The 22,798-nt window shown below is 40.8% G+C and overlaps 2 protein-coding genes across 3 annotated transcripts; one reads left to right on the forward strand and one right to left on the reverse strand.

The window, feature by feature from the left end:
- The first annotated feature begins 206 nt into the window (after positions 1 to 206).
- LOC115580566 (immunoglobulin superfamily containing leucine-rich repeat protein 2-like) lies at positions 207 to 6,604 on the forward strand. The gene is made up of 2 exons (XM_030415074.1): positions 207 to 441; positions 1,976 to 6,604. The coding sequence occupies exon 2, from the start codon at positions 1,985 to 1,987 to the stop codon at positions 4,136 to 4,138; it is 2,154 nt and encodes a 717-aa protein (XP_030270934.1). The 5' UTR covers positions 207 to 441; positions 1,976 to 1,984; the 3' UTR covers positions 4,139 to 6,604.
- Positions 6,605 to 7,368: 764 nt separating this feature from the next.
- LOC115580567 (receptor for retinol uptake stra6-like) lies at positions 7,369 to 19,301 on the reverse strand. Of its 2 annotated transcripts, none has more exons than XM_030415077.1 (17): positions 19,014 to 19,301; positions 18,569 to 18,635; positions 15,854 to 15,939; positions 15,618 to 15,757; positions 15,314 to 15,480; positions 15,039 to 15,146; positions 14,368 to 14,435; positions 12,187 to 12,266; positions 11,976 to 12,037; positions 11,718 to 11,880; positions 11,538 to 11,613; positions 10,804 to 10,937; positions 10,079 to 10,196; positions 9,868 to 9,969; positions 9,159 to 9,322; positions 8,798 to 8,935; positions 7,369 to 8,679 (listed from the first exon to the last, which is right to left on the reverse strand). In XM_030415077.1, the coding sequence occupies exons 1-17, from the start codon at positions 19,112 to 19,114 to the stop codon at positions 8,420 to 8,422; spliced, it is 2,034 nt and encodes a 677-aa protein (XP_030270937.1). In that variant the 5' UTR covers positions 19,115 to 19,301; the 3' UTR covers positions 7,369 to 8,419. The 2 variants fall into 2 exon arrangements, with proteins under 2 accessions (XP_030270937.1, XP_030270935.1); XM_030415075.1 differs by having other exon boundaries at positions 7,369 to 8,700.
- Between the last annotated feature and the right edge of the window lie 3,497 nt (positions 19,302 to 22,798).

Raw genomic sequence — 22,798 nt, forward strand, 5'->3', positions numbered from 1 at the left:
ATGAATTACAGGTGGAAAATTCTTTACATATTGCACCTTTTAAGTTGTGTTCACTCTTTGATATTGATGGGACTTTGTGAGTTTGAATTTAGCTTTACAGCTTTTAGTTGTTATTGTTAGTAGCAGTGGTGTAGGCTTCGGCCATGGTCTCTTGCAGGCTCAAGGTGAGTTCCCCTTTAAAACATTTTTGAAACGTCGACACTGTGAGGAGAGGAGAGGAGAGGACGACGAGGGGAGGAGGGGGAGATAACTCAGTATGACATACATTCACAGGCAGGAGAGAGACCCAGAGACGGACGCGCGTGTTTTCATCATGTAAGACCAGTCAGACAGAGACAGACAGACGGACTCGGTTTCCACCTTCAAACTTAAGAACAGTCTGTGCGCTTTGACTGTAAACACCTCGGATTGATCTACAGAGATATAAACACATAAACGCAGGTAAGCCGGTCCTCCACGCAGAGGTGAGGGGATCCTCTTTCCTCATTAATGTTTCATCGCGACCCTGCGTCGAGGTGTCACTGCAGGGACGAACTTCGGTCCCGCTGCGTCACGTTACACTGACAGTCTCCCGTCACGCAGCAGGTAGATGCACAGAAACACGGGTGGTCCATAGGTTTGCGGATCAGAGCAGCTGTAAACAAACAGCGGACGTGCCGCTGCCTTTCAGCACCAAGGACAGAGCTCCGGGGGCTGCTGCGTAGTTTCAAACCAGACGCTCCTGCCAGTGACTCACATGCAGCTGCTTTGCAATAACAACCCTGACTAATATCAGTTCTTCAGAGAGCACCTTGAAGGCTTCGAGGCAACGAAATCGAGCCAGATAGGATGAGCTGTAAAAAATGCTTTTTTTTTCTTCTGTTTTTATAGACACCACAGGCTCATTTATATTCTCTCTTCAGAGGCAAATACACGTTAACTCACAGTTTATGCTGGCTTGTCACTATGTAGTGTCTTTCCTAAAAGTGTCATTTTAAGATGAGACCCTGCATGTGAAAACACCCTTTTTTCATGTTCTGGTCAGACAGCATTTTGGGCCGTAACGTTTTTCTTCCAGACCGCAGTGAGAGGTAAACCTTCAAAATACACATGTAGGTGTTTGTTTGTCCGTCCTGTTTCTGGAATGGATGGACATTTATGCATGTTTCATTAGATGACTTTCCATTTGCGACCGTAATATGTTAGAAAGCTCAGCTGCGTGGGCTCTCCTCCACAACAGAAGCATGCTTAGGTTTGAGAAAGAGATTTCAAGTCGGTCTTATTCATGCAACCCAAAATCACTAATTTGCCATAAAGCATGATTTTACTGAGAAGTGGGAATGCAGCCATTGAAAGGTCAGGGGAAGTTTGGCGTCCGCAGAACATTTCTGGAGCTTCACAGTAAAAACAGTGTTGCAGCAGACGAGGACTCCGGTGTAATCCAAGTCACTTGAAGCCCTGAGATCTTGATTTACTGATTTACGAAAACATAATGTACTCTTTATTGTGGCCGCGGAGCTAAAAGCACGAGCACTCAAGTGGTTGCACGAGCTCGACCGCACGCCAAGGGTGTAAAAAACATCTTTTCGGATCACTTTGGGAGATCGGGGCTTCCAGAGAGTGGAGTGTTGTTGAATAAGCTGTAAAGAGCCAGTTTATTTTTGTTTCAGTTATGTAATTATACTTTAAAACAAGTTTCAGTCTACTTTTGCTGGTGGGTAGATGATGACTGAATTTAGATTTTTGGTTGAACTGTACCTTTAAAGGGCTTTAAGGTCTGTATAGCATATATTGATATGAAATCCTTAAACCCTCCATTCAGGATGATAAACTTATTTTTGTCTTATTTTGTTTTATTTTTAAAAACCTGTTCTGGATTTTCCATGAAATGTATCTTCTCCTACTCGTCTGCTAGAGTCATTTTGATGATAAAATGTGCCAAACACGTAAAGTTTAATCTCCTGATTGATAGATGAACTGTGACACTGTTTTACAGGAGGAGAAAATGGCTGCCGCAGACCTTATATACTTCACTCTGTGGATCGCCGCTGTCTTCACCACTGCACCTGGATGTCCCGAGCTCTGTTTCTGCTCGGATAAATATGCCCGCCATTTTGCTGAGTGCTCCTACAAAGAATTGACTGAAGTCCCAGATGGCTTGCCTCCTAACGTGACCACTGTGAGTCTCTCGGCTAACATGATCACCGTGATACCATTGGGGAGCTTTGACAATGTCACCCGGGTAACGTCGCTGTGGATGGCCCACAATAAGATCGTCTCCATCGAACAAGGGACCCTCACACCTCTGGTTCATCTGCGTAACTTTGACATCAGCCACAACAGAATCGTAGACTTTCCATGGGAGGATCTGCAGAACCTCACAGACCTGCAGCTGTTGAAGATGAACCACAATGAGATGGTCCACCTGCCGAGGGACGCCTTCTCCAACCTCAAAGACCTGAGGTCCCTGCGACTCAATAACAACAAATTCATAACTATAGCAGAAGGGACGTTTGACGGTTTGGTGTCTTTGTCCCATTTGCAGATCTACACAAATCCTTTTGTGTGCTCCTGCTCCCTCGACTGGCTCAGAGACTGGATCTCAAAAGCCACCATCACGGTCCCGGATCAAGATTTGATCGTTTGTGAATCTCCAGAGAAACTCAGGGGTCAGATGATCGGAAAATTGCCTGAATCGAAGTGCACAAGCCCAAAAGTCACAATAGAGACGGAGCCAGACTTTCATAACACGTCTTTACGTGAGGGCAACGCTCTGGTCTTGACCTGTGAGTTCACAGGAAACCCACAGCCACTCGTCATGTGGAGTATCCGCAGCAAAAGCAGGAAACAAGAGCTGGCCTTGTCATTCACTGAGGAAGACTCTGCAGAATCTAATGGGGTCTCCTTGCTAGCCAACAACGCTGTCAGAGTCTTTAATAATGGGACTCTTATCGTTTCACACATCAGGAAAGACGACAGCGGCAACTACAGCTGCTCGGCCACTAATGAATTTGGACGAGCTGAGGATTCAGTGTCTGTGACGGTGGTGGCTTCACCAAAACCGACACCCAAAAAACAACTGACGACAACATCTTCTTACACTAAAACACACCCATCTTTACACCAAACAACAGGCAAAACATCTGCTTTTGATGCTGTGCGTCTCCCTGATTTAAAGAGAAAAGACATAATGAACGCCTTGCCCACTTTCCCGCCCACTGCAGAGATCAGTTCAAAGTCTTCTGAGGAGGTGGCAAGGTATCTATCGCGTGCTAGTAAATGTGGCGTGACGGCTAACACGAGATACATTTCTAGCAACGTCTTTAACGGGAGCCTGGACGACATCAAGCAGTACACATTCGACTTTGGCGTCATTGCATTAGGCGTGTCGGAAACGGAGGCGACAGTGCGACTCAATCCTCTCCTCATGCCCAGAGACAAGAGCGCCAAGCGGGCTGCAACCACAGCTGACACATCAGAGAGCGTCCAAGACAGTGACGAGAATGAAGACCTCGCAGACATTTCTGAAAGAGTCCACATGAATGGCTTGTATCTGTGCGTCACTGCCGACCGAAAACACGCAGCCGTGCAGTGGTCGAGGATCAAAGAGGGTGTCAACACGTATCTGTTCAGCGGTTTGCGTCCCGGCACCAACTACTCCCTGTGTCTGACCTACAGAGGGGAAGACTGTGAGGTCCAGGTACTGTTCACCACCAGGAGGAGGGTACCCAACCTCCTCATCATCATCTCGGTCAGCATCTGCCTCCTGACCGTGTCCACTGTGCCGCTCCTCGGTGCAACATGCTTCCACCTGGTGTACAAGTACCGCAGCAAGACGTACAAGCTGATCCTGAAGGCCAAAGACCAGTACCACATGGAGAGGAACTTCACCGCCAACTTCAACATCCACGCGCCCCACACCGAGTCTCAGAGGAAGATCAATGGCAGCCAGCTGGATGAGGAGGAGGGGGAGACGGAGAGTGCAGACGGAGACAAAGAGGCCGATACTGAAGAGAGTGTCATGACTGAGTCCTTCAGTTTGTCTCAGTGCAGGGGGAACTTAGACAACTGTGAGGTAGGATCCGAGTATAGTGACAGGTTACCTCTTGGAGCTGAGGCAGTCAATATAATAAGCAACTACAAATATCCCAATCAGTAAAAAATGTTGACTGTTTCTGACAATACATCACATCATCTTTTGCATTCATTTTAAAGGTAACACATGTTTTTTTTAGCCTGTGCCAATTTTTTAGGTTCTTTTTAGCCCTGCAAAGGCAGAACATAAATAATTCCACAGGAATCTGACAAGACTCAAACTAGACTTCCCAGCTTCAGACCACACCCCAGGCTGCAGCATTAAGTGACTAGACAGGCCACAAGCAACCCGATTGTCGGTGGATGTTTTCCAGACAGTCGTTTATTAAAGGCTGAACAAGAGCTGGTTTGGGCTATGTTCCCCTTGCAAACAGTATTTATTTGTAGCTGTAAATATCACGGCTTGTTCCCTCCTTTCAAACGGGCAATTTTCTGTCAATCATTCACTTCTAAAAGCAAAAATGGAACCAGCCTGTGTTTCAAAGAGAGAAGCTAGGTGCTCAACCATATCAAAGTGTAAAAAATGTAGGCTTTAAAGCATTAAGTATCTGCTCAGTGTCATATTTAACTGGGATATTATTGATAATGTGTTTCAGCCAGAGGCCTTCCCCACAGCTTGTTTAGATAAATAGACATTAAGGGAAATAGCTAATGTGTTTTTTGAAGAGGGTTAACATTACAAAACACTAAAGGAGACATATAATACTAATTTTCAGGTTCATAATTGTATTTTGGGTTGCTACCAGAATAGGTTTACATGCTTTAATGCTCAAAAAACTCTGTCATTTGTCTCCTACTGTCCAGTGCAGCAGATCTGTTTTCTCCCTCTGTATGAAACACTCCCCCCTCCTGAATACCCAGTATGCTCTGATTGGTCAGCTCACAGACACCCGAGTTAGCCTGTGTCTCCGGTTGTCTCTGTCCTGTTTCCAGCCTCCAGTTAGCTTCACTGCTACAGTGAATTTAGGCGTGGCATGTTGATGTGATGTGATGTCATTAAGGTGTTTCAGGAGCAGGGTTTTCTGTGGGAGAATGAGGTGCTGTTGCTGTGGACTTTGGACTTTTTAACTTTCAAGACCTTTTACATGCAAAAGAACCTATATAAAACAGGAAAGGGGGGAAAAAAGCGAAAAAGCCCAATAGGTCTCCTTTAACACCATGCTACTGTCTGTCGGTGAATATGCAGCTACATCCAGCAGCTACTTAGCCTAGTCTAGCAAAAAGACTTAATGCCAAGAACTTTCAAATCTGCATCAAGATCCAGATCTGCTCCAAAATACACAGTGATAGACAATCATTAGATGCATAAAGCAGCTATTATTTAATTGCTGTAGTTCAAAGGAAAATGCTCAAAAATGCTTCATATTTTTTACATTAAGAAATCACATAAATATTTATTTTTAAAAAAGTCCTGGATCCGTTCATTTTCTTGAGTCAATGGTCCAACTTCATACCTGTTATGACCAGGGTGTAACATGAAAATGAGACTCCCCTTTAACCAGCTCCAAAGACACAAGAAAATCCATTTTGCAGCCAATTTAAAGGTTTTATTTAAAAACACAGAAACTTAAAATACTGAAGTGGAGAGAGGAGAGCCCACAGGAGCTGGGAGGAGCCGGCCTTTAAACTGCTGACTTTGAGGCTGGAGCCAATATGTTAAAGACTGTTTAAAAAGTGTTTTTCTTCTGTGCCTCGATGTCGGACTGAAAGTAAGTCCTAAAGTCCTAAATTCTCTGTTATAAGTCTCAGTTCATCCTGTTTAAGTTAATAGCTTTCAGCAACACAGGAAATGAACAACTTAGTTGCCCTGACGAGGACAGTGGTTATTATTGTGGTGACTTCTTGACAAAAATGTGAAAAGCTTGTGTCGTATTTGACATGTATTGCATAATGATTAGGAAAAAGTATACTCGATGTAGGCAGTAGTTAACGGGCTAGCTATAACTAAAAGATAGATATTCTGCTTTAAACTACTTACAGTCCATTTGTCATATTAAAAGTGCAGTAGCTTTAAAATACAGAAACTCAATCCTCTCTTAAAGGAGTTTAAATGTTAATGTTTCAAAGTGGAAGCCGTTGTGTCCTGCAGCTATAGGAGCTCTTTGTCCAGGTATATTGTGAACATATGACGGTAACTGGTTTCATGTTTTAAAATAAGCTCTCTAATCACTGGTGAAATGTGGATAACTTAGTTCGATATTATCCACAGAGTCTCCTGCAGTGTTACAGTGACAGTACAATCACTTCTGGGTGTGTATGTGACGTTGTTGACCCGCTGTATCTGGGTCATGTGTCCATCCTGTTGTATTTCCCAGAGTACAGTGTTAGAAGACCTGCATGCTGCCTGTTGTTGTGAGTCCCAGTAAGATGTCTTGTGTAAATATTCTCGACTTACAGAGTAACTTGTTCGCTGCTGTCTTTGTTTCTGTTTTATACCCCTGTGATAAAGAAAACATTATGTTTCTACCAAAGTGTTTAAATAGCCTCTCTCCTATGTGCCTCAATAAAGTTTTGACAAAGGGAAACTGAATGATTGTTCAGCTGTCAGTCTCTCCATGTCTCTCAACAGCTTTAGGACTAGTATTCGACATAGTTAGTTAAGAGTCAGTCTTTTCAATTCCTGGAAGAAGTGTGAGAAACACACACATATTTTTACTCAAGTATAGCTATAAATCCCCCAAATTCTCTGGTTGAAATATAAGTACTCATTCAACTTCTTTACTCAAGTAAGTAAGAAAGTACAGGCTCTGAAATGTACTCAAAGTATAATAATTCCCAAGATGTCAAATATATATTTTGGGTTAATCAATAATAGAAAATTCCACTGAAAGGTTACAAAAGTAATGAGCCTGTTTTGGAAATGTAATAATTAAAAAGTATATATTTTTGTGTTAGAATTTAGGCAGTAAAAGTAAAAATTTGCCAGAAAAATATATACTCAAGTTGAGTACAGATACCCGTGAAGTACAGTAACAAAGTGTTTGTACTTGTTAATTCCCCATCTCCATCTCCATCAATGTCTCAAAATGAAATTAATGATAACAAGGTAAAACAACAATAATCAATAATTAGTAAGATGATTTAAGGGAGGGGTGGGGGGTTAAAACAAATTGCATCAAATTAGTCACTTGGAAACCAGTATGATGATCACAGGACTATTAAATACTTCATACATTTTTATGTACTCATACATTTTATTCTATTTCATTGTGAAATGGGACATAAGTTATGTCAAATTTAACAGCATAGGCATATTTTCTATTTGAGCCCTTACTAACTCAGCAGTCACTTGTCGAATGTTAGGAAAACTGTTTATTCGTATAGCCATTCAAACAGCAAACAGAAAATACATTAGGTGACAGAAAACTGTAACATGTTGATGTGAGAATATGCAATATGATTCAATTCAAATGATTCATCTCATGATAATTACAAAGCTGAAATTTGAGTAGACATTGTTATGCTGACAAGAGATGACATTGTAATATTTGTAATTGTTATCATATAACACTGTATAAAGTTTACAGTGGAGTATGTTCTCAGTTTTTCATGTTTCGATTTTGAATGAGAAATTGTCTATCTTGGTCTGTCAATTAATTTCTGTCCTCCATCATCTAAGACTATCTGATAGTTTGACTCAGAAATAAAGAGCAAGGTGCACTAAATAAGTGTTGAGAACCAGCATGTGTCAACGTAGCAGCATCAACCCGAGGCAGGACTGGACGATGACCTCTCTATCCTGGTTCTGATGCTGCCATTGATCAGAACTGGCACTGCACTTTGTTCATGTCAATATGTGATCATGAAACTGGCTTCACGAGCGGAGCGCAATGAAAGTTGAATTCACATACAGAAAGGTGGGGGATGCTGCACTTGAAGCCTCCATTATCACTCATATTTTTGGTAGTTACATTTTTTTTTTCTTTTCTTGGAAGTGGTGCCTGTTCCTCACAAGTTTATTTTATACGTGTCTTTTATTTACACTGTCCTTGGGGACCCTTGAGTGTTGGGGGTTGAGAGTCATCTCTTTTATGTGGATGTTACTCGGAAGCACATCTCAAATTTATACATTGTACCATGGCAACAAAAAAGAAGGCTGGTGGCTTTAAGTTTATCATCCAAATATGAAGACTTGGATCATTTCTGACTGACATTTTAATGTTTTCTGGTGCCATCATCCACACCGTGTACAAATCTAGCATCATGTCGGTGAGAGTGACAGTATACTCTAAACAGAATCACATTTGACATGTTCACACACCCAAACAGATTTCCTGTGATGCTTCTTTTTAAATAGAATTTTGTTTCGAGTACACTGCCATCCACACTACATAGATCAGGGATCTCAGTCAGTTTTATCTTGGTTTGTTGGGGTCTCAGTGGACTGGACTGGCTCAGCAGCTGCTTTGCTGGCCTCCTTGTTGCTGCCTTTCTTGGAGCTGTGGTTGGGGGTCCCATTCAGGACGCTCTCGGAGGTCTTCAGTGTCTGGAAGTGCTTCCTGGAGCCCAGCAGTGACGGGTTGTTGACCAGAGTGTACAGCAGCTGCCAGCGAGAATGGATCCTTCGACGGCTGGTAGCCTTGCTCGGCCGATTCTCCTGAATCCCTGAAAGCATGGAGGAGCAGGCTGTCAGGGCAGAACGAGACACCATACTGAGGGGTTGCATGTATGTGAGGATCTGTTTTGTGTGTGTGTGTGGGTGGTTGTGGTTTAGGGTCTCTACCTTCCTCTGCGTCCCTTATTTTCTGTCCGACTCGGCCGCCCTCGACCATCATGTCCAGCAGCAGCCCACAGAAAGCCTTCATCACCGGGTGAGACTGGCTGACCTCCACTTTCAGGGAGTTGATGTAGTAACTATAGGCTGGATGGGGTCAAAGGTCACAGGGCATTTCTAAAGTCAGACTGAGATCATGATCAGAAAATATCTTCAAATTCTCAAGTTTTACCCTTTTATTATAATCAACAAAACACCTGTGAAGAGAAAAACTTCTACTGTTCGCCTAAAGATTGACTCATCTCATTCCTCAATGCCACAGAATCAAATGTTTGTCCAAAGACTGTTAAAAAACAATAAATCATTAAACCTGGATCGTAGGACTCTGCAGTACGGTGCAGCAGGCTGATGTCAATGCGACCAAGATGGATGATGTTGTACAGCGCTGTTATCACCATTCTCCATATTGAGATGATCAGGCCGACCAGAGTGTTGATCAGGAACAGCAGGTAGGTCAGGAGAAACAGACTCTCTCTGCACATCAACAGAAGAATCTCATGGGTGTTTTAGCAAATTATTACCCCTTATCCAAGAGGGAAACTGTGTAACAAGTTTTCCTTGATTGATCAGTGCAGCATATGATGTTGTAATAATGTTCATTACGGAGTCCCTGAATACCCTAACGAGACGTGTTATCCATTGAAAAGCTGAAACACTTCACTTTACATGACTCTTTTAAAGCATGCAAACAGGATTAGTGGTTCAAAAGTTGTTAAACATTTTAAAACAATAGCTATTTTTTAGCCTCAGGTGGCCGTCTCTGACTTTGAGGGTTAAGTAGCAGAGTTGGAGATTCTATTGATTGATATCTACTTTTTTTTAACTGTTTATGCTGTAAAAGAGCATAAATTGAGTAAACAGCTGGAGCACAACACAAGAATTTCATCTTGTTCTGATGAGCAGCCCCAAAAAACCCATAACATAATATAAGATTCTTACAATAATCCCTTTTAATTTGGGACTTTGGCTGATCAACACACTGTACTATGATATATTAAACTGGACCAGGTGTCACGTACCTGTTGTTCAAGTCTCTTGTTCCAGCTTCTTTTTTGATGAAAGCAAACTTCGCAGCAACGTGTTGAAGCACAGTGACCAGCAGCAGAGTGACCCAGCCCGGCCTGACACATCACAAACATGGAAAATGAAAAGAATATATAATTATAATATCTGTGTGGTAACTAATCACTAAATTTTAATAGTTTTTTTCAAAAAAGTTTGGTGACTCACCATGCCTTTCCCGCGATTTCAAAGACGATGAGATTACGACCGTAAAAAATGGGGATAATGATCAGAAACACCAGGAACAGGAAGCAGATGAAGAACACAACAGTCTGAATAGCCATTCCTGTCAATACAACAAAGACACAGGACATTGTCAACACATTTTCAAATGGTAATTAAACTCACACACACTCTTCACTTGTAGCATTATTAGGATAAGGCCATATTTTTACTAATGTCAACAAATCCTATGAAGAGGCAAAAGTCCAAAGTGTCTTCACTGTTTGTTGAAACCATCCTGAAGAATAAAACAGTTTGGCTGATCTAATTTCGACTTTAAAATGACAAAAGAAAAGTGCATTTGTTTTGGACTATTTTCAGCGGTGGATTAATCCACATCCGCTGTCTAATTCACTGCTCTAGCGGGGCTGCAGGATGGTGCATGTGAGACGGAGTCACAATAAACTGTGCCTGTGTTCATTTTAATCAAGAAACATGTCACCCAGGACAACAGTTTGTCTCAGCTAATGTGTTTTTTATAGTTTTGGACAAGAAAGCATGGCTTCATACAGCATCCTTCTGACTGAGCCCTCTAAGAAATATTGAAGGTAAGATATTTTCAGTGTTGCTGTTTGTTTCTTCATCAGATTTGTTGGCAGTGAGAAAAATACAGAATATTAACATAACGTTTCTGAACTAAAGTTAGATCGAGTGAGTATTTTGCTGCGTACCGAGGCAGACGATCGCAGCCTGGTATCCTGTCAAGCCCATCCAGCAGACAACACCAGGTTTAGATGGACTGATGGTCTTCTTGCTGTTATAAATGCTGTAGATGTCGCCCTTATACAGTCCTTTAAGGTTTGACCTGGTAAAAATAAAAAAGACAGTGGAAACAGGACTTTATCAGAACAAGTGAGATGACCGGCTGTTTCCAACACTTGAGTGGACTTTGCAGATGTTTTATCCGAGCGAACGCAGCGCATCTTAAAATTGATTTATTTTACTGGCAATCAGATAAATAATAAACTAAATTTAATCATCAAATGTCCACTAAAATGTTGAATTTCAGGTCAGTATGTAAATATATATATATATATATGTTTTACTTTTACTTGTACTTTTTACATAAGTATATTCATTTCCAGAAAATGAGTTTTACTACTCAAGTAAATATTAATATCAGATATGTTCAGTTCTATTTGTAAAAGGGACTTTCACATTTACCAAAATAGCAGTTTAACATTTAATCCGTAGCTATTTTTTTTAAATGTTGTCTGTGTCTACAGGGTGTGTAAATAGGCAGCTGTTTGCTAACATGTTCACCATATCAGCTTTGTAAAGTGATAATATGTCCATAGTGTGTTTATAGCCTGTTGTACTGCCCCCAAGTGGCCAAAATAAGTGAGCTGATTCCGTTTCTTTCAGTTAACAGTGACTCCCCTGTTTGGGGTTTCAGTGTTCGTACCTGTGAAGTATCATCGACCTCATGAGCATGATGAGACTGACCAGAAGAGACATGGTCATCGCACAGAGGTAGCACACTTACAAATGACATAGTGGAAAAGAAAAGTGAAATTAGTAGTTTATTTTATGATGGTACACTCCTAGATTTTGTTTTAAAGCCGAAAAAGTAGCCGACACATACCCTCCAGCAGCCACGTATAGAAGGTCACAATTCTGACGACCTCCATCCTGTCATCTGACAGGATGATCCCAAACCCCATTAACAGGAAGGCAATGTTTTCATCAATACCAGCACGAACAATATGGAGGGTGGGGACCACCAGGACGATTAACAACAGCGCTGTCTGAAAAGTGAACACATCATGAATTTATGCTACACAAAGACAATGTTAATCGGATTCAAGAGGTGAAAGGCCATGACAAGGGTCTGAAGACTTACATGATAGATCGCCACAAAGGCAACAAACGCTGACACAGCCAGCTTTACTGGATAACGAAACACTGAAAGACAAAACTAAGAGTCAGTGGACCTCATTTCAGTCACATCACTTCAAAGATTTGCTTTAAAGACTAAAACATTAAGATAAGCTCCTCAACTGTGACATAAACTCACAAATGAAATATTGAAATCTATACTTGAGTGCACAAACCTTTTTCTGGTATATAAATATAACTCTTAGGCACCTCCAGTATTCTCTCTGCCAGCGTTGGTTTGTCTGTAGATGAAGAGCTAGATAAAGAAAAATATATATTATTTTATTTTATACTTTTTTTATTCCACACCAGGGATTTTTTTTCAACGTGCTTCCTTCCTGTTGAAAGTAAACTCTCATTCTGCAAATTAACTGAATACACTTAAAAAAAATATAGACTTCCTTAATGTCGTAGAAAATTGGAAAAACAAAATACTCAACTACTCTTACTCCAAAAGTACAGTACTTAACTATGCATAGTGACACCCCAGTCTTGGTAGTTGAATGGAATCCTATCATTACCTAGAGTCTTTCTTGATTTTGTAAAGATGAGGCTGGAGAAAACTAGTTGATCGTTTGGCTCATTGAAGAAAGTAAACAATTAAGTTAACTGTTAATTTACAAAATTCAGTGCGTATAATTTATTTCATTGATCATTTAAATGTTTATTGTTACATTTTATAATTACATTGAGTCTGTTAACCATTTAGGTGAATCTGAATTTTTTCTTTGCAATCTTAAGAGGTATCTCTCTATAAAAGCAAGGAATCTCTGTCTGTCTGTGTGTGTCTGTGTGTGTGTGTGTGTTTCTGTGAGTCAAATATCTCTGCGGATCAGGATCACACTGACCTGAGCCTTCCATCATGGCTGCTGCGTGGTTCAGTGGTGTGCATCTAAGCATTTGTTTGGACTGCAATGATACCGTGAATAAATTATTTCATAAATGCTTTACAAATTCCGCCGAGCACTGTCCACCAGAGCCACCACAGTCACGTGCGCACCAGAGCCAATCACTGCACACCGTGGCCACGTGCGCACCAGAGCCAATCACTGCAGAGCTCAAGCCCACGACATACCTGAAGAAACAAGCGGATTTATACCTGCAGCGGCGCGAGCTGGATCAGGATTTTGCCGGTGGTTCTGTCCCGTTCTGTTCCGTTCTGTGCATCTAAACTGACTGCTGTGGATTAATGAGATTAAACGAGTCCGGACCGAGTCTGTTCGGGTCTGAGGAGATCCGGAGACGTGCGGACAACAAAGTGGAATCGGAATCTGTGGATGCCGCTAGCTACACGGCCCACCTCCCGAGGCGACGGACCGGACGCATCGGCACGTCCAAAACCGGACCTAGGGTAAATAATGTCCGCCACGCTTTTTCGCGAACATTGCCGTCACGTTTGCTTTGTGTCTGGTGCAGGAAGAAACGGTAAAAACGGGCTTTTGTCACGAAAGTGTCCAAGCAGCAAGTTTGGTTGTTGAGGAACAGGAAGTTGTGGGAGGGACGTAGGCGGATGATTGACAGGCAACGACGGTCGGTGTATAGACAGCGATATTTAGAGTTGAGAGATTTGTGACATTTAGCTGTTTGGAGTGTATAGTTAGTGTGTTATGTAGTGTGTTTAGTGTGTAGTGGAGTCGGTTTTTTGTTTAATGAGTCAGAATGAGGAGAAGCTGAATGTGGAGCAGACAGTGCAGCTCTTAATTCAGCTGGAAGGAGCACAGGCAGACCTGAGCATTGCCTGCATTTAAATGTAAATAGTTACATATAACTTCGTAAATGTTTAAAATGTATGCACAAATTTAGCAAACAACAATTTATTTTTTTGCATTATAAGTAAAAAAAAAAAAAAAGTTTTGTTAAACATATTTGTGGTTTTCACAGTAAAAAAATCTAACTTTTTCTACTCGGATTTGATGGGGTTTTTTTTGTGATTTTAGGTCCATTGTGTTAATACAGTATGTCAAAATAAAAAAATAACTGTACAGTCACACATGTGAGGTTGTGCTGAAAATAATGACACCAAGTAAATAGTTTTTAAGGTGAAATATAATGGCAAAATCAAAAATAGTCAAAAACGGCCAATTATACCCTGGAATATCAGATTTCACAACAAACCTAAATATCCCTGACGCCCCACCTTCAAACACAGCCTCATTTGGCCATCCATGAAAAAGCTCCTTAACCTCCCACTTTTTTATAAGAATACACTTTTCTTATGGGCACTAATAATTAATACTGATAATCATAATTATAACAGTTGATGTTTTTGCCCTACTTTTTCTTTATTGACATCTTGTGCCTGAATTTGTCGATGTGATGTGTTATAATAAAACAAAAAAAACATGATCTCAATTCACCTGGCAGTTGAGGACCTTTTCTTGAGAAGTAGCTTCACATAGTTGTTGTAGTAGCTGCTGTCAAGGTCCTGCGAGCAAAACATTCAGGCCGGTGAGTCACTAAATGACAGGATCTACCAGAAGGTTATGGATTCAATTTCGCTGATCGTTGCAGGTTCAACCTCGATTCAAGGAGACTAAAACATTTCTCTTTCTTTTGAGATGACTCATTCCTTGAAAATAAAACTGTGAGCTTCAATCGAAGCAAACTGCTCTCCTCAATGGATGAGCTACAACATCCTTCATAACAAGAATGAATAAGAATACATGAAAATCTCAAGGTAATGCACAAGTTTCAAAGCTTAGTGACTAAAAGTGTTGGTTTTCGTTAAGACGGACTAAATCTGCTGTTAGAACAAAAACTCTGTTGTATTATCATGTTTGAAAGGGGAGAAAAAAATATCACCTCCGTCGTCATAATCTGCTCCGCTGAGTTAAACCCTCTCTATTCTGCACAAGCTGCTTACAGTAATCATGGTTATGTTTTACATAGTTGAAATTCATGCTTCCTGTTCGTCAGCCTCACCAAAGACAGCCTGAGAGTTATTTACATGTTGCTATTTACACACATATCACAAATAAGATGTTAAATGCTGTTTCATCGGTGTGTTGTCTGAATGCCGATGCCTCACCTCGTCAGTCTTTGGTCCTTTAACAAACAGTAAAATAAACTGGACACAGAGGTAAGCAAGGCAGGCCAGCTGAGGCAGACTCCCGAGCAGAGCGTAGAACTTATAGATCTGTGAGGAGGAAGGTAAAATTAATTCAGCCTTTAAAGGATCAACACACCTAAAAATCCCTCCAAAGAAACTTTCATACCATGAAAATCTCAAAGCGTTGCAACCCTAGCATACTGCGAGAGTCCATGTTCCCAATGCAGAATACTACAATGTCATTGGTGTCTCACCTCCGGGGTCTTTGGACAGTCGAACTTCTGCCACAGCAGGATCCCAAAGTGACTGAACGAGAGGAGCGTCCCGAACACGTAGCCTGCCTTGTGCTGCAGAGTGCTGCAGGCCAACAGAGGATAAAACAGGACTGGATAGTAGAAGATGGCGATTATCTTCATGTACTCTGAAAAACAAGAGACAAAAGATGGAATTAATCTCCGACGCGAGCCATCATTCATTTCAAGATAGCATCGAGACATATGTATACATAGATGCAGCGTCACTCTTCATTACACACGAATGAATCCTACAAACGTCCACCTTTGATGTCTGCTGGAGTGTCTTTGCAGAAAGGCAGGGGGTCCGGAGCGATCACCAGCAGTGCCAGCTTGCTGAACACCAGTCCAAAAACAGCCATGACCACACCTTTGCCCTGAGTCTGGTCCAGGAAGTTGGCTGGGCTGTGAGATCATACAAGACCACTTAGATAACACTAGACAAACCTGCAGTGTAACATACCATCTGTCAACTTATTCTCACAGACTTCTCAAATTCACCTGAAGATACTGGAGGATCCTCTCGTAAACCCTTGGCAGAATTTGTTTTTCCTGGAGAGAACTGCTAGGATTAACATGATCACCAGCTGCAAAGAAAGACAAGATACATCAGGACTTCTGTTACGCCTCAGACGATACAACACTTTCATGTTAATATTAGATCAGCATATCTTTGCACAGAAGCCTACATATCGGAGCAAACTGGATGAGGGAATATGATTGTCTTTTTTCAGCAGCATTTGAAACCACACTGTGCCGTGTGGTTTCAAAGCTCTGGGATCAAAAGCTTTATTTTGTCAAAGAAAAGTCTCTGTTTAACAGGTCTCATTACTCTGTTTGACGCAAACAAGGTTCTGCTTGTTTTCAACTGATTTAAGATTCGGTTATTTGTGTTTTCTGCTCAGATCTTGAGGGAAATCTCATTGAACCTGATTTGAAAAGGTTTTTTTGTGATTCAGTGTGTGTAGCAGAGTAAATAACAAATTGTCCGAAATGAATGTCACTGACATTAGAAGAAAGTCTAGTTAAACTTGAATCTGAAAGCAAACTGTGCTGAACCTAAAGAACTGCTAGCCTTACATTTAGGAATTTTGTCAGCTAGTCAGCAGATGTTCTGTCAATTTCTGCTTTGCTTCAACAACGTCCGTGACGACTGTACGGTCCCTCCTTATGCCACAAAACGTGAACATCGGTTGTGTTTATTTTTAACTAATGCTGTTCATCTCATTAAACCTACGCAACTTGAAATAACAAAGCAAAGCAGCTTTGTAGAGGCAATTGAATAATAGATCTTGACTGACAGGGCAACTCGATATAAAACCTCATTTTGCAGAGACTTCAGACTACAACATCTTGTTATTTCTGATCAGCAGCAGCGACCCAACTGTCACAGTTTATTACACATTATTGACTGAACAAGGAACTCGGGGAGGTCTTCATTCTGTGTACAGTATGAGGCCTTTCTGAGGTAAAGTGGCCTTTCCTTGTAGGCTAATTGTATGAGGACCACATGACAGCAGACATCATTAAACTGATCATCTGCCTGAAACAAAGACACCATTTTCAGTCAAACATTCCTTTGCTCTAACAATGTACAGTTCCACAGCAGTTTATCTGACATTGTTAACTGTTGTCCGCCATTTTGTGATATCTGTGACTCAGCAAATGTTCACAAACATGTTTTTCATTCTCCTGCAAATACAAATGATTTGTTGGGCTAACCAGAATTTTTTTCTGAGATCAGCTAGTTACCAAGCTAGTCACTATGCTAGCTGTGTAAGCTAATGTGTAGCTAATACAGCCTTCTAAGCAGGCGTATTGTTGATGCTGGGATCACAGTGCTGTATTTTTCTCTTCACTTTTACACTTGTGGACATTTGTATGTTAGCTTAGGCTAAATATTTGACAGTTAGTATATAGGCTACTTTAAGGAGTCCAGATACCTTAGTCCCTATTTGATTTTCTATTTAGTATGTATGTAGATGTTTTTATAGTAAAGACTTGGTAAAGACAACCGCTGTCTTCATCCCTTACAGGAAGTGCTTTTAGCTAGCTGCGTAGCTTGACAGCTAAACGATTAGCAAGGGCAGAGTTTTTATGTTTGTTAAATTTTTTGCAATTTACAAAGCCTCTTGTTATTGCAGTTTAGTTTGAGCAGAAACTCATTTATGTTACCCTGCACCCAAATTCAACACACCTTTGTAGCCTATAGTATTTGTTTGACTGTGCCCAGAATTGGACCAAAGGCACACAATTCACCGTGAAGTCACGCTAACAACAACTTCCTGGCAGACAACCAGCAGTTGATTGGCACTGAGGAGATATTTTAAATCGACCGAGTTGTGTCATTCTGTAATTTTCAGCAGCACCTGTAACGTTGAAAGATATATACACACCGTGATCCGACCTTGCTGAAGTCTCAGCTGTGCTTAGCCTGTTTTATATACTGCACCTCTTTACTAGTGTCTTTGATATCTATAGGCTACCCACCAGCGACATCTCTGATTAACTGCTACTTTCAGGTTAACTCAAGCTGTCATTTTCTTTAATCCGAGGCCCAACAGGAAATTAGGTCACAAATTTAACATTAGCGAAAGTGTTGTTATAATTAGATATGAAAGCATCAAATGTGCATTTTAGGTGAATGATATGTCGGCTATATATACTTTAGTACTTTGAGATAACATTATGAAAAAAGACAAATGGTTAATTAACTAGTGTGTGATGTAGAGGTTATTTTATAAACAGACATTGTGATTGGTTCTGTAGGCGACTGTACACGGGTCAAAATGTCGCTATCAGAAACTGATTCCCTGCCTAAATGAGTTCACACACTCAATACTTAGCCAAATTCGACAAATGCGGGCCTGCGCCATTTTACTTTTGGTGTTCTGATGCCACACAGTCGAGTGAGCAGGCACTTAGACACAACTGGCCCGACTGAGCTTTTTACCTGGGCTATTTTTAAAAATCCACCTAGTTGTTTTCTACGATAGAAATCAAATTTTCTTACTTTGAACTTTGAATAAATAAGGGAGACTTTTCCTGTGACCCACTAGACAAACATGAGCTGAATTCCTATTTTAAGCACTTAACTAAGGATACAGACATATTCACTGGAAACTTCTTGACACCAAAAGACAAGCAGGACAGAGCGGTTTGGAACCAGCCATCTAACCTACGTCAACAAAATGTTCTTAACTTGAGCGTACTTACAGATATTGACAGCATGCATATGTGGAAGAGCTTGTCGTCCACTGTGGGGTCACATGGTAAAATAACTCTGTAAAAAGGCAACCACATTGAAAAAATGATTAAAAGACAAAAATGCAAGTATTTGCGCAACAGAAGACAAAGAAATACTTTTAAAACTGTTTAGTTAAAAAGTAATGTTTTATTGGATTAATCTTGATTTAAATGTTTCATGATAGCTCAAGTTAAACAACTTGTTATTGTTTGATTGGAAACTGAACTGCTTGCTCAAATTAAGCACAATCACCAGTGCAATCACCAGCCATCTAATAATAAATCCCTATACTGCATTTGTACATCATTACTTAACAATAGCAATCAACGGATCAAAATGAAATAAAAATCACATTTTCTTTTTTTTCCTACAGACTTAAACATGAAATCATCTCCAGAGGGGTTAAACACTCACTCTTTGGGTGGTTTGGTTGGCTCTGCGTTGTTTGAGTACCAGTCTGAATAGTCATAGTAGGAATATTCAAAAGGCTCAAATTCGACCTTGGTGTGATTCATCGCAGCAGTTAAGTCGAGTTAAACGGGTGAAGCAGGATGATCAAAGATCCAGAGGACTCCAGATCCTCCTCCAGTCAGGTACCCTCGCTCAGTGATCAGCTGCTGCTGCTGCTGCAGTAACCTGTCGGGACAGCTTGGCCCAAACACCCAGACACATTCCAGTCCAACAGAGAGCTCAAACACAGCAGATTAACAGCTGCACAGAGGGGAGTGAGAGGAGAGAGGGAGAGTTTCAACAGTACGGTGAACAAGAGGAGAGGTGGAGGAAGAAACTGACCTGAGGTGACCTCTGGTGCTCCTTGAAGCGATACTGTTTCTCCCTGATATGATGGTTAATCTTTTAAACCCTGTCACTTTGGCCTCTATCCTGCCGGCAGCTCTCTCTTATTTTCTGTTCAGTTTTACCTACCAAACCATCAGTTAATTCGATCTTGTCAATAATCAGCACATCAATCATGAAGATTATCACTATTTGCAGCTTTGTGTGAAATAGTAAGCCAAAGGAGGATTTGGTGGATTTGTTCCAACTAAAATTCGACCTCTGTTACGTCTGACTTGTTACGACTGTGCCTGCATGTACATTCCTCTCGATCCATAAATGTAAACAATATATCGCTGATTTCCTTCGTGTCATAACAGTTTCGATGTCTGATGCAATTTAATGTCAAGGCGAAATAAAGGAACTCTTCTTCTTCGATTTCTTGTTGAGCTTTGAAACGTCAGTTTTTCAATGCAACGTGAACCTGTTTGCCTCCCTCTGCCTGTTACTCAAGAGTCTAATCTTATAATAAGATGAAAATTTCACATTTAAACAGGGCAAACCTTTGTGTGAACAGAGCTTAGGAAAGGCCAAAACGAGAACATGATCGTTTGACACGTGAGTTAAAGCCTCATTTCAGAATTGCTCAAGCTTGTGCTTTATTTTCATGATACATGAAGAACAACGGGAGGATGAACACAGATCCCACACCAGGCTGGAGCAGGAAGATGGACTCAGTGTTCCACTTAAATCTTCTCCTGTTTTAATTTTCTGCAGATAATTTCAAGATATGTTTTCAGCCACTGGACGTTTTTTGTTTTGTTTTGTTTTTTTTCACACTTTCCCCGTCTTCGAGAGTTCAAAGTTTCTTAATCTGGGTCTGTGAGCTCACTCATATGACAGAGGTCGCGGAGGACCAGCTGATCTGATCCCAGGATTTACTGACCGTGTGGGCGTCTAACGACCTTGCACGGGACACACAGCGCTCAGCCGCGGCTATTTCAACACACACGTGCCACAAATGATGTACTGTAGTGTTAAACAAATCATCTGGATCTGTTCTTCTTGCCTCATCAAACTCTTGTATTAAAACTCATTGTGAATCTTAAGATAATTTTCCTTTTCTTTTCTTTTTCATATCCATAATTCTATTGTATATATTTCAGTTGCAGCACCTTCTTATGAAACTAAAATATGTGTTTATTGAGTCCACTCCCCGCGTCCAGCCATGCTCCTCTGATGTTTTCCGTGTGTTTGAATCAGAAGGTAAAGTAATACTGAGTGACATTTCTTATCAAAGTGACATTTGGCTGAGGTACCAACACTCGCTTCAGCTACAACCACCATCTCACTTCAAAGCAGAGAACACTTTATACCAATGAATACATTTATACTGTCACTCTATAGGTGTCTTAAGGAAGTCTCACTGGATATTTTATACATAAAGTGCCATGTTAATGGTAATATTTCACACATTTACCGTGAACAAATGAAGCCATAAAGCGTTAAAGGAGTTCATGTCATTTTCATTTATCATCATCAGCAGCAGAAATGTTTCTCTTTATTCCTCCTAAAGAACGCTGCATACTTCCTGTTTTTTGCTGTAAAATGATCCGATGTCAACCCAGTGCATCCCAAAGAAGACAATGGACGGACAGAGCTTTTGTTAGTGTTTTTTTCTTTTACTGCAGTTTTTATTCAATTTACTTTCTGATTGGAACTGATCTGAGAGCCCGAGGACACACCATGGTGCGAATTAGTCAGTCACAACCTATATCCTGGGGCGGCTGTAGCTCAGTGGGTAGAGCTGAGGACTAGTGACTAGAAGGTCGCTGGTTCGAATCCCTGGCTCCCCGGGGTGGGACTGAGTTACATGCCGAAGCATCCTTGAGCAAAATGCTGAACCCAACTGATGTGCAGTTGGCACCTTCATGGCAGCCACTGCCATCAGTAAGGGCCCTGCGATGAGCTGGCGACTCATCCAGTGAGTACCCTGGCCTTCGCCCATAGAGTCACTGGATTTGGCCCCAGTACCCCTGCTCCACCTTGAAAAAAAAAAAAAAAGGTGGTATAAAAGCGGTAACATCACCCGCGACCTGCATGGATAAAGCAGAAGAAAACTAAACAAAACCTATATCCTGTTTATCAATCTATTTCACTTTGAATGAGATCATAATTTATAAAAAATCCCATTTGTAGATTTTAAAATGTTCATTAGGTCCCTAAACCTATTTAAACTGTTTACTAGTGTAAGTCAAGTGAGAATTTTCATTTGATTCAGAATCATTTTCTCATAAGCTTACAAACAATCAAGACTTTCCATTAAACCAGGGAAGTTACCCTCTGCTGGCCATTTGGAAAAACACGTTTAAGGCACTTTGGCATTAGCTCCATCTTTCCGACCTGGAGGGTCTGTCTGTTTTTTATACGGTCAGTGACTGACATGATGACCTTGATAATCATTTTACCAGCTAGCATTGTTTTTTTGGTTTTTTTATAGCTAGCATTGTTAGTGAGAGCATGTTAGCATGCTGATTCTAGGATGTAGCTCAAACCTCAGCTGTACCTACCTACACTGTGAAATTGTGTTGTCAGTTTGGTCAGTTTGTTTAGTCAGTTTTTTCAGCATAAAAAGGAGTCAATGAAGATATTTCTCATCTGATAAAAATGTCCTACCTCAAACTACACAATGCACCTTATTAATAAAAGTCAGGAAACCAATTACCTCAGAATTACCAGGTGAAGTAGACTACCAGATTTAAGTTGTATAAGCTAAAACGTTTTACAAATTTAAAATTATTTGTCTGCTTGGTAATTTTGAGGTAATGAGATTTCTCATTTAAAAAAATAAGCGAAATCACTCTGTCAGATTTCACAGCGTATGTACCCAAGAATCTTTCAGCTAAACTTTCAGTGCCTTCCAAAGTGCAAATGACCATTAAACATGAATTTAATGACACATTTCTGATGTTTCACATCATCGGATAAGTTGTAGGTATGGACTGTTGTAAGAAACAAATGCAAGCAGTAAATTCATGCGTCTGACAGACAACAATCAATGAATGAAATGTGTCAAAGGTACAGTATTTTTAACATTTGTATCACACTTGTAGATAAATATAGCTTGTAGATTATTTGTACTTTTTCACATTTTTCAAATCTCAACTTTGTTACTTTAAGAGAGGTGTGTGTGGAGGTATGCCACTTGAACACTGACTAAGGCAACGCCCATCCTTGGATTCATTGTCCAATAGATTTGAAGCCCTGTAAAACAGAAACTGATCTTCGTATCATCGTTTGACACATCACTGATTGAATGGAATAGAAAAGCTGCTTTGCTGCTTGGCCCAATTTTCAGACCAGAAACGATGAAATGTACGAATTATTCGACTTTTAAAAAGAAAAACAACTTCAGTACCGCCTCT

The sequence above is a fragment of the Sparus aurata genome, chromosome 4, assembly GCF_900880675.1.
Source record: "Sparus aurata chromosome 4, fSpaAur1.1, whole genome shotgun sequence".
In the NCBI taxonomy this organism is placed as follows: domain Eukaryota; kingdom Metazoa; phylum Chordata; class Actinopteri; order Spariformes; family Sparidae; genus Sparus; species Sparus aurata.

What these genes read in the sequence shown, in the direction of transcription:
- LOC115580566 (XM_030415074.1), top strand. Translation starts at nt 1,985, where the DNA reads ATGGCTGCCGCAGACCTTATATACTTCACTCTGTGGATCGCCGCTGTC.
- LOC115580567 (XM_030415075.1), bottom strand. Translation starts at nt 19,114, where the DNA reads ATGAATCACACCAAGGTCGAATTTGAGCCTTTTGAATATTCCTACTAT. An exon ending in TATGCATGCTGTCAATATCT is followed by an intron (nt 15,940 to 18,568) that starts GTAAGTACGCTC and finishes CTTTCTTTGCAG; the next exon opens with CTGGTGATCATGTTAATCCT. An exon ending in AGGTCGATGATACTTCACAG is followed by an intron (nt 10,938 to 11,537) that starts GTACGAACACTG and finishes TATTTTTACCAG; the next exon opens with GTCAAACCTTAAAGGACTGT.